The sequence below is a fragment of the Xiphophorus couchianus genome, chromosome 3 (assembly GCF_001444195.1).
Source record: "Xiphophorus couchianus chromosome 3, X_couchianus-1.0, whole genome shotgun sequence".
NCBI classification, from domain to species: domain Eukaryota; kingdom Metazoa; phylum Chordata; class Actinopteri; order Cyprinodontiformes; family Poeciliidae; genus Xiphophorus; species Xiphophorus couchianus.
The window spans coordinates 11904450-11918213 of NC_040230.1; the positions used below are offsets into that span (position 1 = coordinate 11904450).

Sequence of the window (13764 nt, forward strand, 5' to 3'; positions counted from 1 at the left end):
GGGAATTATTTGTTGTGGTTAAAGTGCTCAAACTGGATCACCTTCATCTGTGAAAAAACCTTTATCCTGTGCTGCTGGAGTGTGATACAGAAGGAGATGCAGCCCAAGATAGAAAGAGGTGAGTCAGACAGGATGGGGGGAAAGCACCAGAGTCCGCATCAGTTGAGCCACTACAGTCCTCCGACGCACCGGAACCGGAGCCTCGTCAGGTTCCTCATTCTACCATCTCCTGACAAAATGGCACAAAGCGACACTCATTAAGCAGCAAGAGCACACCACACTGTAATGGGTGTTTTCTGTGTTGGTCATTAGGAGTCGAGACCATTCCGCTCTGCTCGCTCACTCGGTAAACACTGCCCTCTGGTGGGGAAGGCGTGGAGCAACAGCTGGGAGTGGAGGGAAATAATGCTGCAATGAATACAAACAATGAGTTCAGAAACATTAAAATTTGTTTATTGAATCAAGAAAAAGGAATTTGAAAACTTAATTTACACATGAAATATGATTCAAACCTGACGTTTTCCAGAATAAATCACCAGTTTACAGATAAAATTAAATATGAAACACCCTCATGGCACCAACACAAAGAAAACCCTCTAAATTCATAAAGGAGAATAATTTAGATATTTCAACCACTACTACTCTTAGTGGTCTCTGTGTCGACGTCATTTTGACCTCTTAAACCCCTAATCCTCCATAAGAGATTCATTGCAACAGATTCATGGTTATAATCCAGATTTATCCTAATCCAACTGAAAACACTGCCCCACAAAGTAAATAATAACAATAATAAAAAACAGGTACAAAGTTTTTCAATGGTCAGACATGGCAATGTATTTAGCAACCGTGTTCTTCATTCGGTGGCTTTAAGGAATGAAGGACACGATGTAAAACGTCTGCTGCTCAAATACAAAAATATGGCTCTAAGGCTGTGCGCCCAATCTTCATCAAAAAGTCTAATAGGAGACAGAAAAAGCTGCAGGAATATGTGCTAAAACATGATAAGACAGCAGTTTAAAAACCTAATGTCGTCACGGTCTGTGGCTCTCGTCTTGGCGCTGCCTGATTAACTGCAGCTAATGGCTTCTCTGCAGGGCGCCTGTGTGAACACAGACTTCATGCCAGCTGGGCTTGAAAACCAACAGATGCACCTACCAGGATTTATTGGTCTTCTCCTAACCAAGTTACATCTATAACCACAGCAGGTAGGAGTATTTGATATTCTGTATAAACAGGTTGACATTATCAGTTATAACATGGCCACGTTTTGTAACTGTATAGGATGCTGGGATTTTAAACATCCAGTTATTTTACATTCTTGTGCAGTGGTGGACAGCAACAGTTTGCATCTGGCTCAACACCATAAAAGCAACATATCTGAACATTATCATCTCACAATAAAGACTACTGGCAACATGGAAGAAAATATTCACATTCACAAAGTTATTACTCTAGAAAAGAGTGAAATTGTGTCCATTTTAAACAGAAACGCACCCAGTCATACACACAAACATCCATTTCGTTCGACGACCCTCAGACGATCATGGCGGATGATATAAAGCTGTCTCCGCGGCTGACGGGAAGATTCCCGTTATTGTCCTGAAGGTCACTGTATGTGTGCAGGTAAGGAGGCGGGACGTCATTGTTCCTAGGGTCATCCCAACCTGAGGGGGCACCAGAGAAGTAACGCTCTCCATCGTGTGATCCAAGTTCGCCATCGACGTCATCCTCCTGGTAGCCATCGAGGTCCTGCCAAATACAATATAAGTGGTGAATGTTTACATTTGTTCCTGTCATGACTGGAAGAAGAAAACAAAACCAGAAAAAACACATATTGCACCTAAAATTATCCAAACCCCACTGGCTAAATCCTGACTTGCTTTAGTATTTGCAATAAAAAAAAAACAGGGTTATATATTTTTCATAGGTGCACATTCATGTGCACCATGAAACCTCAAATCCCAGGACTGCTGTGGGTAAGTTTTCCATTGCATGTTAGAAAAAATGGATGCAGAACAGATAGACTAAATATACAGAAAGAAGTAGAGTTTGGGCTTTATTTGATACCAAAGGAAGCTGTTCTGTGGAGCACTGAGGTAAGACTGGAGCTTCTTAGGCCTGTGGTGCTGTCATCAGTAAAAGTAATTTTTAAAAAATCTGTTTTTATCCACTTTACTGTTCTATAATTTATTTCCTGTACATTTAGAGAAAATGTTTGCTTAAAATAAATCAATTTATGTATTGCCTGTTCAAATACATGGAAGAATTATTGGACATAGTGATTAAATGTGCCAGAAGTGAGGCACAGATGGCCCATTGCTGTCTCTCTTTAAAAATCCCACATACATATAATATTACATATGTTCTACAGATGCGGACACTTCACAGTCTGTCTAATACATGTAATGAATGTGTGACATATTTAGTCTGAGCAGCCATGAATGCACAGTAAAAATCTGCATGGTGGACCAGAAACTGATAGGGGGCAGTGCTGAGCCCCATAGGCACAACAGGCAATAAGTGTCTTTCTCCTTCTTCTCCTCTTTCAAAGACTGTAAACAATCAGAAAAAATACACTTGGAATAGAAACAATCCGAATGATGGTCCGTCTCGAAGTTCATCTCCGTTGAAGCAGCCAGATTTTTAAAAAGTAAGGCAAACAAAGTTTTTATTTACAACTGATGAAGATATTTGTGGAGAATGATTGGCACATAGAGGTTGTATACAACATATGCAACAATTACAGGTTAGATTGTACACATTTTTAAATTGTAATTAAAAAACAAGACAAAAAATAACATTTCTTAAAAATCAGATTTTTCACCATCAGAGTTTAATTTGAGTGAGTGGAGGCACTGTAAAGTGTTTTGTAGTCCTTGGACTTGGTAAGGCGTTCTATACATGCAAGTAACTTACCATTTTCCCCAATTTGACAACAGGTGACTTTATTTAATTTTCTTGCTGTCATAAAGCTAAATTAAAAACTTATAAAATAAAAATATTTTAATCAAGATCAAAACTGAAATATAGGATTGTACTTTTGTTCTACATATTTGGCTCCGTAGCAGTCATGAACCTCACCACACATTGCTGAGGCTGCTAATGTTTCCAATGTAGTCAAAATAAATGGACGTAGAATTCTATAATCTAATACAATCCCAACTTTTTTTAGGTTTTATGGCCGTCATTTATATTGAATATATCCTAGGGTAGTCATATCCTAGATTTTTACATTTTGAGGCATCCCATATCTTGTAGTATGTTGATTTTTAGTGATGCACTGAGACACATTTCTTTAAATTCACTCATGGTGGAGAAGAAAACAGAGTTTTGAAATTGAGAAGCGTTGAACAATAGAAAAATGACAAAATAATAAATACATAAAGGTTATGTGCAGACATAAGGCTGCCACTGCTATATCCAGGCCACCACTTGGTGGCGCCACCAGATGAGGAGGATTGCAGCAAAACTAACAGCACTTTGTGTTAAAACTTTTTTTTCTTCCCCTTTAATAAAATATTATACATTGGTTTAGACAGTTTATGCTGACCTCCCCATCTTGCTAAAGGGCAGATAGCTAAAAACATTTAATAAATAAATCATAACGCTCTGGAGAAGAGTTGAGTAATGTGATGAATATTTGATAGAAGCTCACAGGGGCCTTATCGGTGTTAGGAAGAACTCAATTATTATCCAGTAAAGTTAAAATTGAAGTTGTATTAATTTATAGTCAGAAAGCGTTCTCACCGTGACAGGCTCTGGGGTTTGGGTGGAGTAATACTGACTCTGCAGAGGCGCATCCTGGGTCACTGGGACATCAACCGGGTACAACGGCTGTGACTGTACACACAGAAACGCATCAATCTATACATTTCAGACGATCAAATCAAATCTGGGTTTCTATCTGACAACCTGACAACTGTCTGGACGATAATCTTTGTCTTTACAGCGCCTGCATGTGACTCACGCTGATTTTAGAGCTGCTGGTCTTCTTGGGAGGAGGGGGCTTGTACTTGGGAGGACCCCTGAAACAAAACACACACAGCTGTCATGTTTAGTGAGTCGCACAAATGTGAGGCACGCTGTATGCTGTGCCGTCTGAAGGGAACAGATTTATAGAAAAAAAAAGTGAAGTGAAGTGAAACGGAGGCGTCCACGCTCAGTCGGTCACAGATACTCACCCTAAATGGAATTTGTTTTTGCGTTTGCGGTAGATGGCTATGCCTGTTCCGATGGCGGCCAGGACCAGAATGACCCCGATGATGCCGCCGATGATGCCGCCCGTGGCGGAACCCTTTTGCGGGAGACTAGTTTCTGGGAAATAAAGAACGGCATGAAATTTAAAAGTGTTTGACGAAACAGTAACTACATACTCTGTAGACCTGATGCAGGAGTGTTTCTGCAAAGGATAAACAGTACATCCTGTAGTAGTTTAGCATTTCTTAAAGACATAAGTACTGCATTTATACTTCTGTATAATGTTTACTTACAAGTCAGGTATGAGGTGAAATTAGTTTTATGTATGGAAAAATATAGAAAACAGTGGAGCCAAAATAAACTAGATTTTAAGCAGGAGTTTAAAGGGATATGTTATGTTGTTTTTTTTCTTAACTGGAGTTATGTAAGCTCTCCACCTTAAAAATAGATTTCTGTCTGAAATAACTCTGCTTAGGACAATGAAAAGAGAAAAACACACTAGTACAGAACATTCCTTACAGATCTTCTTCGGTCACACTAGAGCAGTTTCAGTCAAATTTTAATAGAGCGTGATGACCTTGGTAAATATTAATGTGCTGTTTTTATTGTTTATCCATTTATATCAGAGAAAATCAAGCCAAACTGTAGGAAAAAAGTAAGAGCCCCTAAAACGTACAACTGGTCATTAAGTCATTTCAGTAATTAGTGTTTTTACTCCACTATGGAGGACAAAATCTGGTGGCTGGATGTTCTCCATTAGGATTTTCTACTAGAGAGCAGAACTAATGGTTCCACCAAATACACCAAGTCTATCTGGGCTTTTAGTTTTATGCCACATAAAAAGGAGGCTCACCCAAATAGCTTCTCTCTCACCAAGTTAAAAAAGTTATAATAAGATAATCAACAGAAATAAACTTGATAGATCACATTGGAAATAAAAGTGGTAATGATGCTTTTCTACGTTAAATAAAAACCTTCGGATGTACATTTTTGTTTGTTATTTTTGTGTTATTGCCCGAACATTTAGTAATCCCACCACATGAATATGTTCAAGTGTTATAATAATTTTCATGGCCACAGATGTATTAAAGGCTTGCAGACTGCTTCTACAAACATTTGTGAAAGAATGTGATCCCAAGAGTTCAGCATGGTTCAATGACATGATGCTGCCTCTGCAATAAATGTACTAAATATCCCACAGTTTTATACAAAAGTGAAAGTGGTTGGGTACATGGATGATCAGGTGCATAGGGTTCAGGGGCCAAACTCTCTACAGAGTAAATATACAGCTTCATGTGTCCTTCAGATTAGCATAAGAGGGAGTTTTATGAAAGAGGCTGTCATTTATCTGTAGTGAGCAGCTGAATGCAAGCCCCAACCATGACCTGAAAAATTTATGTAATTTTTGGGATGAATTAACAGCCAGACCTTCAACTACAATATCAGTGCCTGACCTCACAAATGCAACTCTGGATGAATGTGAAAATCTTCCCATGAACAAACTACTGAACCACATGGAAAGTCTTTCCAGTCTTTAAATTGTGTTTTAGGAGTGAATTTTTTATTTTTGCAATACGGCATATCTTGAGAATCTTATGCTGCAAGTATTCAAGCTGCTACAAAGAAAGCACAAAATTACTAGAATTACTAGAATTCACCGTTTCTAACCGTTGTCAAGGTGAGGAAAGCAAAATGATCAAATTAAAACAAGGTAAACATCAGAGCTGCACTCCTCTGTTTCAATAATCATATATTGGCTCCAATTATTTGCATGACCTTTTCAAAACTCCAGGCTGCTCAGGTTGGAAGGCACTGATTTAACAACCATGAGTATTAATGAAATGTCATGTAGCACAAGGCAAGAAGATATCAGACGATATTTCACTTCGCTATGAGTAGCTTAATAAAACGAGGGAATAAAGAAAAAACACTCAGTGACTAAGTCGGGTGAAGAAATGCAGGGGTGTGCGTGTGTGTGTGTGTGTGTGTGTGAACATGTGCAACACTGCTGCTAAAGTACAAGAGGGGTCTTGATTAGAGTGTCGAGTCACAGGGGTGATTAAAAAGAACCAGAGGAATCACGCAGAGGCTCGACTAATGAACCATGTCCACGCTGAGCATCAGCCGCTTTCAGACAGACACACACACAGAGAGAAAGAGAGACGAGGCGTATTTACTGAAGGTGCAGCTCGACTCATTATCTTTGGTATTCCTGGGGGATTATGCTAATGAGGGGGAGGTAAAAGGCAGAGAGGATCTGAGGCTCATCTGATGAGAACAAACTCCTCGTCTTAGTAATTGGAGGGGTCACGATTGAGTGTTGTTAGCCTTCTAATTACGATTCTTTTCCAACAATAGACTACTTTGAACATCTCCTAAAATAATTTCCATTCTTTCACATGCACAGAAGCTGCTCTAATGATCCCGTCTTCTCGGAGTAGTCGTTACGTCTCGCTACATCACCTCCAAGACCGACCCAGCACGATCCCTGCTGCTCAGAACAAAGCTGTGGGTTTCCTCTCTCGTTGGGGCTTTATATTCTAATTTATGAGAGAGGGGTTCATGTGCACCATCATCACATCACACTTTCCAAAAATTTATCATCGCAATCCCACCTCTTTTGGGAAGAAGTCACAAAAATAATCACAAAGCTATAGCATATTAAATAAAACTGTCTCCACAATCAGAGCTGGTCTTTTGATGAGGTGAACTGAGTTAATTGTGTTTTCAGGAAAAGCTCGCCCTGCTCATTTCTTGTCACCAAACCCAACAAGTGTGTAGTTTTCATTATCAGAGTCACAAAGTGAGAATACACTCACAAGAGGACATATTTTATCCGCCAAATCAAACACTTGTGTGATTCACTTAAGATCTTCCAGAGCTCTTCTTTTTGATTCCTATTATTAAATTTAACAATTCTAAACTATGAATCACTTCTGCAAACATTTATCATAATTAGAGGCTTAAATAGTCAGAAATTGTGTGTAACCTTTGATCTAAACGTGTCCAAGCAGAAGCTAGGACATGAAAAAGAAGCTATAGAAAAAAATTTGTCTGACTTAATATGAAGATTTTGAATTTAAAACAGAATGAAATGAAAAATAAATGAAGAGTGAGAATATAAAGATGTTCTTTTGGATTTGAATAGAGATGAACAGAGACTGATTTATTCAAAGAACAGAGAACGAAGCACCTTAATGAGATTTTTAGTGATCCAATCTGAAGTCATGTCAAGTCGACCAGATTCCCCACCGTCAGAGTCTCATTTTATTTTATTTTTCTCTTGTTAGATCAGAAATCTGAAGACATTAAAGACACGGGGGACCTCTTCATCCAGAGAGAACCACCTTTGAGGCATGTTGGTGTAATTTTATCCAAGTCCAGTCAAATACTTGGTATTTGGAGTTCAAATGTAGTTTTTAGATACAGCACCAATTATAAACATGTATCAAAAACCTTATCACTGTGTTCATTGCAACAGCAAAGTTACAAAAATTGTTTCAAGTTAATTTATTAAGTGTGAAAAACACCGTAAGTGACATATCACCTGATTGGCACCCATTCCTAGGAAATATATCATGAAGTTTTGGAAAATATTTTTCATTTTTTAAGCACATCAGAGAACCTTTGATTGGTAATAAGCTTCCTATTATTCCCGACTATAAATATGCTCCAATAAAGAGGCTGTTTTCTCTTTTTAAAAATAAAAACTTAAAACTTGTGATATTAACATATAGAAAAAAACAATTTAAAGAACATTTCAGGTGTTTTAGACATTTGTCCAACAGTTGCGGATTTTTTGGATCTTCTTACAAAATTATACAGATACAGCATGTTTATACTCCAAGTATTAGCAGAAATAACCAGCAATTTATTTTCTGTTTATGCTTTTTGTGTTGATATAAGATCTCAAGTCTTATTTTGAGATCTGGAGGAATTAAAGTTTGAAGGTCACCATTTAAGACAGCCAGCAACTTCTCCTTTAAAACTGATACAGAAACATGTTTCTTATGAAGAACAACCCTGATAAACTAAAACTTTTTCATCAAAACTTGTTAAAAATGGGAAAATATCTGATTATGACAAAGCTATAGTTTCTTAAAATGATGTTTACTTATTTCTTTGACACTAATATGCCAAGAACAGATAATTCTGGGAGCCCCATACTGTATTAAATTGAGAGAGGAATAATAGAAAATTGGTCACTCCAAAATAAAAACACACACACACACACACACACACACACACAAAAACAAATCAAAAACAGCTTCCAATCCAGGATGGGCAAAGGCCCCCAATGCCTGCTGCACACAGATAATCCTTGTACGCAAAGAGCCTTGAATAATGAATAGATTTTGTTTTTGTCTGCCAAACTGAATTTTACGCAAAAATTTCAAATCTAAAAAGTAAGAAGTCGTCCCTAAATCTGAGCTCAACATGCAATCCTTGCGTCCTTGCTTTGATGCAGTGACGGCCCTCGGCCTCATGGTGGTGCTATGTCTCTTCAGTACAGCAGCCTCTGCTGGCCTCACGGCATTTTAAATACCTGCCTTTCCCGTATTGCCTGTATAACCGCTTCCTCATTACAGCGCCGTCTCTGTTTATCATCACGCCAACCTTCTCATTTTTCAGCTCCCAGCGTTTTTTCTGAAACGACACTGAAGTCCTCTCTTTCTCTCCCTTTTTTCTTTGCCTCTTATCTCGCAGCCGTCATTATCCAACCATGTCATTTCACTCAGCAGGTTTCAGGTAGAAAGTGATTCCTTCCCTTCAGATAACCTCTGATTGAGAATTTAAAAAAAATGCTGCAGGAAATAAGGCTCAGTTTAAAGGACTGAGGTGTGAGAGTGAAAGAAGTGACTTATGATAGTGCCATTTGTGTTGGCCCTGTACACTAGCCATGTCTTTCTGTAATGAAATCTCAGAGGAAGAGTGTGTGCGAGTGTGTGTGCTGGATGTGTTTAAACCTGTGCAGCTTTAGGCCAAGGACAAGACACGCAAGCACAGTTAAGACCCATCCAAACAGAGTAAACACAGCGTATGAACACCCGGCTCTCATTGCTTCACTTGACGTATTTACACAAGAACTCTACTGTTTCGCTGCGTGCCCTTTGCCCTCCAGCCTCTCCCTTCCAGACAAGCACAATTTACATAAATAATAAGAAAACAGATAAAGAAAAAAAAAAGTGCACACAAAGCACCATCCAATTTATTTGAGAGGAACGGAGCCCAGAGGCAGAGAGCAGTTTCTTTCAACCAAATCATGTTCTGTTTTATTTCTTCTTCTTTTTTTTTTTTTTTTTACAGTGAATGGGAAAATGGGCCAGAGATCAGATTTAGTTTTGAGGTCGCGTCTGTTCCTGTGAGCCAATCAATGTGAGAACAATCTGGTCTGAAAGGCATCTTTTTCCCCTTCCTGTGCAAGAGCCTTCCCCGCCTGACCAGCCAGTCAACCATGGACCACCGTGCTCCCACGAGACACAGGAGAGAAGGAAAATAGGAGCTGGGGGAGGAGTGGGAGTGTCGGGAAAAGGAGATGAGGCTGAATGGTTGGCTGAAGATGTCTGAAATTACTGCAGACCTACTTCAGCAGGATGAAAATACCACCAGAATCTCTTGAGCTTAAGGATGCATGGATGAATCCTGGACACAGCTCCCTAACTGAGCATTTTTCTTTCCCCAGTTTTATCTCAATTTCTCTTCATTTCTGGTTAAAGGGGTTGCTCAGATGTCACAACTTTCTTATCTGGAGGATTGCATTGTGTTTGTAGAAAAGTTAGGAAATGGTCAGAGTAGCAAAAGGTTAACAGCGACTCAGACAATCCACAAGTCTTAGCTGATTTTAGCTATTGCATAAGAACTAAAAGTCAAAATGTTTAGATCTATGGATATTCCATCCATCCATCCATCCACTGTCTTATGCTCATCAACAATTGGATTGTGAGGCTAACAGGTTCAGGAGAATAATCCTGACATCCTCCTCTCTGGGTCATTCTGGGGGAATCCCAGTGTTTTCAGGTCAGAAGAGATACATAATCGCTCATATCTGTTCTAGCCCGTCTCCTCTCACATGCCTGGAAAACCTCCAAAGATCTACTTTGAGCTTGGCCCAAAAGAAAGACTTCTCTTCTCCATTTCATGTCAAGGTTTGAGATCAACCCATCTCCAGTTGTATCCTACAAGATGTACATACATCTGGACTCCTTTGCCTGAGGCAAAGGCTGACCCATAACCCTGTACCTTTTGCTGGTTGAGAAGCGTGGCCACAGATTCAGCTGCTCTCATGCATGATGCAGCTCATAACTTGAAGACCACCACAACAAGCCTATCCAACCCACACTGTGAATAATTTTGACCATGCACTGAAAAATCTGGATACTGCTCTTGTTTTGGTTATAAAACAACTGATAACACAAGCCTCCCTGGCATTTCATACTTGGCAACACCCTTCACAAAGAGCCTCAGCTTACTGTGTGTTAAGTTTTGTTTCCCTTTCTGAGTCAAACAGTTTTTGGAAACTTCTTTGAAGTCAACCCAAACTCCTCTTACAAACCCTCCCTAAATCCTTTCAGCAGTAAAGTCTCTTCTCATGCAACCACACGCTACACTAATGGAAATTAACCTTCTACACTTTTTGGAGAACACCATTGTGAAGTGTCGTTTTCTCTGCCAACAAACTTCTGTACCTCTATGGTTACACTGACTGAGGCTGCCAGCTCCATCAAACTGCCTCATGACTGCTATTAGTCAAATAAAACTTTTCAATTTAGTTGCTGGTTGTATTTTATGCAAAACCACTGAAGATAGACGATCTTAGGGGTCTTCAACTCCAGCTCTCAAAGGTCAGTGTCCTACAAGTTTTAGATGCGTCTCTGCTTCAACTTGAGTGAAATAATCAGGTTATCAGCAAGATTCTGGAAAACTCAACTGCATCATACTGAGGAGTTAAATTAGCCATTTGATTCAGGTGTGTTGGATCAGGCACACATCTAAAAATTTCAGGACACTGACCCTCAAGGGGTTGGAGTCGCCTGGACTGTCTCTTTTCTTTTCTAGGTCTTGTAGTTGGGGAAAAAAGTATAACAGCAACAATCAGTTAACAGGGTTAACAACAGTCTTCAGCGTTGTTACTTTGGAGCAACAATGCTGTTCAGCTGGAAAAAAAAAATCTTGTGAAAGTGTAGACAAATTGCTCCTAAACCGGTAAAAATACAACTGGTGGCACTTGGGTTGTCTTTACTGGTACTGTCAGGTATAGTGAACCCCTGGTATTCAGAAAAGGTGGAGGCCACAATCGCCACTAATTGCTAAAATCTGTGAATACCTTCTCTAAAAATGCTTATTATATATAGTTTTAATTTTTTAAATAGCAAATATACCCTAATATGAAAAAGTGGAAACTGTTTTGACACTATTCTTCACTCTTGGGGTACAGCCAATCGGTGACAAGGAAATCAATTGATGCTCCTTGATTGGCTGCTTTGCAAACACCAACAATAGCATGTAATTTAGCATTGTGACTAGGTATTTCAGCTTCCCATTTTCCTTTGAATATTTCAAATGTGGATTTTTCACAAAAATAATATCGAATACCACAGAAAAATTTGCAAATTGGTGAATTGTTGAAAACTGAATCATGAGCACCAACAGCCAAAGAGAAACACTGTTCAAGCACAGTTTTCAAAGAAATATTCAGGAATTTCCTTCTAAAAAGTGAAACATTAAATTGCGAACCAGGAACAATGCTGGTAGCTACTAATGCTGGGATGTTAAATCTGGCAATGGCCAGGCTAACCGTGTCCCAGTGCCAAGGAAGAAAAACAAGTGGAAGCTGCTGGTTGATGTGTTCAGTGAACAGGATAACTGCTATTGGCAATGCACTCAGCACAGCACAGATTTTATATTTTCAAACACAATATCAACATGTTATCTAAAAGTGTTGCATTGTATTGCAATGCAAATCATCAAATATGCAAATGTGGGCATCACCAAATTTTAAATGCAAGAAAATTGTATTAACTCAGACTTGAGGGGTGACTTTCAGTATTTCTTCTTTAATACGTGGCTAAAAATGGATGGAAATTTTAAATTGCATCCTTCTACTCATCATACAATGCCAGCTAATAAAACAGTTTTAACACTTTTCGTTGGTTCATTGGATGAAATGAGAAAACCCAAATTCTGCTGCCCTTTGGCTTCATTCGCCTGTCAGTTTGCCGACTCTCGGACAACTTAGAATTTCGCAAAATGGTAGTTGTAATAAAAACTTTAAGAACCAGTAATGTAGATGGATAATAACAGTTATTATCCTGTGGGTTTAAACATTTTCAGTTCAAGTGGTGCTAAATAGCTGGAATCAGAAAAAACGATGGGGTTTGCCCGACTAGATTCAACAAACCTGCAGTAAAAAGATATCTTTCTACAACAGATAAGGAAATTATGAGTAATAACCCCACAGAACCATCCATTTAGAGCTCTTTTATGAGTATCAGGAGACAGATCAGCTCTTTCTAATGACTAGGAGAATGTGAGTCAGTAGTAAAGGAGCTAAACGTAGGTAAGAGTAGCAGGCAGAAGAGGATTCATTGCGAGATGAGTCAAACGGAGATTAGTCCAAACATCGGCGCTGTAGGAAGAAAGACATTTAGGAGAGATGAAGCTGGAGGAAAGGAGGCAGCAGGTATAGCCAGGAGAGATGAAGCGTGTGATTAAGAGGCTGGCTTTTGATAAGTACAGTGGGATTTCCCTGCTGCTGCCTTCGACTGGCTGATCACACACTGAGAGGGGATGAAGGAGAAAGCAGAAGACAAAGATCTCACATTCCTCTCTTTTCGACTCAATCCCTTGTTCTCTGTTGCTTCGTGTTTACGCCTCTCCCTGAAGGGATTAAAGTTAAACACGCTGGCCTATCCTCAACTTCACAGCCTAGGCTGCCGGCTTTTGCTGCATTTGTTTGCCCTCCTCTCCATCACCCTCCCTGCCCGCCCCTTTCTGTCTCTCTGTCATCCTGCTTCGTCTCTGGTTCAATTTAGGATTCGCTTGTTTGGCTCTGTAATACGACAGCACAAATCTGCAGCGTCTCTGTCTGCATCTCTTATCTGCTGTGTGCCTAACGAGAGGAGATAAGCCTGTTTTTATTACCCCCACTGACCTGTTCGGCAAATCTGAACGACACACTCACTAACAAACAAGTTTTTAGAGCGCTGAAAGCATTTTTACGATCCTTACAAAACACAGCCACGTATATCTGTAGAAGAAAAGGAACAGATATGTGTGCAGTTGATCTTGGCTTAAAAGATTACAGTGCGACTGTTCATTGAAAAAACAATCCTGCTGCAGCTGACGATCAAATTTGTTTCTAATGGGTTAGCTGGAGTTTTATGAAGTGACAGCTGACAAAAATATCCAAAGCTCGATGTCGGTTTGGCCACGTGATGCTGATGTTACGGGATTGCCTTCAATTTGTGTCATCTCCACCCCCCCTGACCCCGTCGCACTCCTTCAAATCACACCCTAATATGCTTTTAAAGCATACTTAAACATTATATAAATCCAACACACTTGATC

General features: G+C 39.5%; 1 protein-coding gene across 1 annotated transcript in view; it reads right to left on the reverse strand.

The window, feature by feature from the left end:
* Window positions 1-431: 431 nt before the first annotated feature.
* The window catches only part of LOC114138921 (nectin-2), a 117869-nt gene continuing 104536 nt past the window's right edge, over window positions 432-13764 (reverse strand). Inside the window, exons 7-10 of the mRNA XM_028008426.1 lie at window positions 4182-4314; window positions 3968-4025; window positions 3748-3840; window positions 432-1749 (exon numbers count right to left, since the gene is read on the reverse strand). Of these exons, the coding sequence (XP_027864227.1) occupies window positions 1534-1749; window positions 3748-3840; window positions 3968-4025; window positions 4182-4314 (500 nt within the window). The 3' untranslated portion in view covers window positions 432-1533. The remainder of the gene's footprint in view (window positions 1750-3747; window positions 3841-3967; window positions 4026-4181; window positions 4315-13764) is intronic.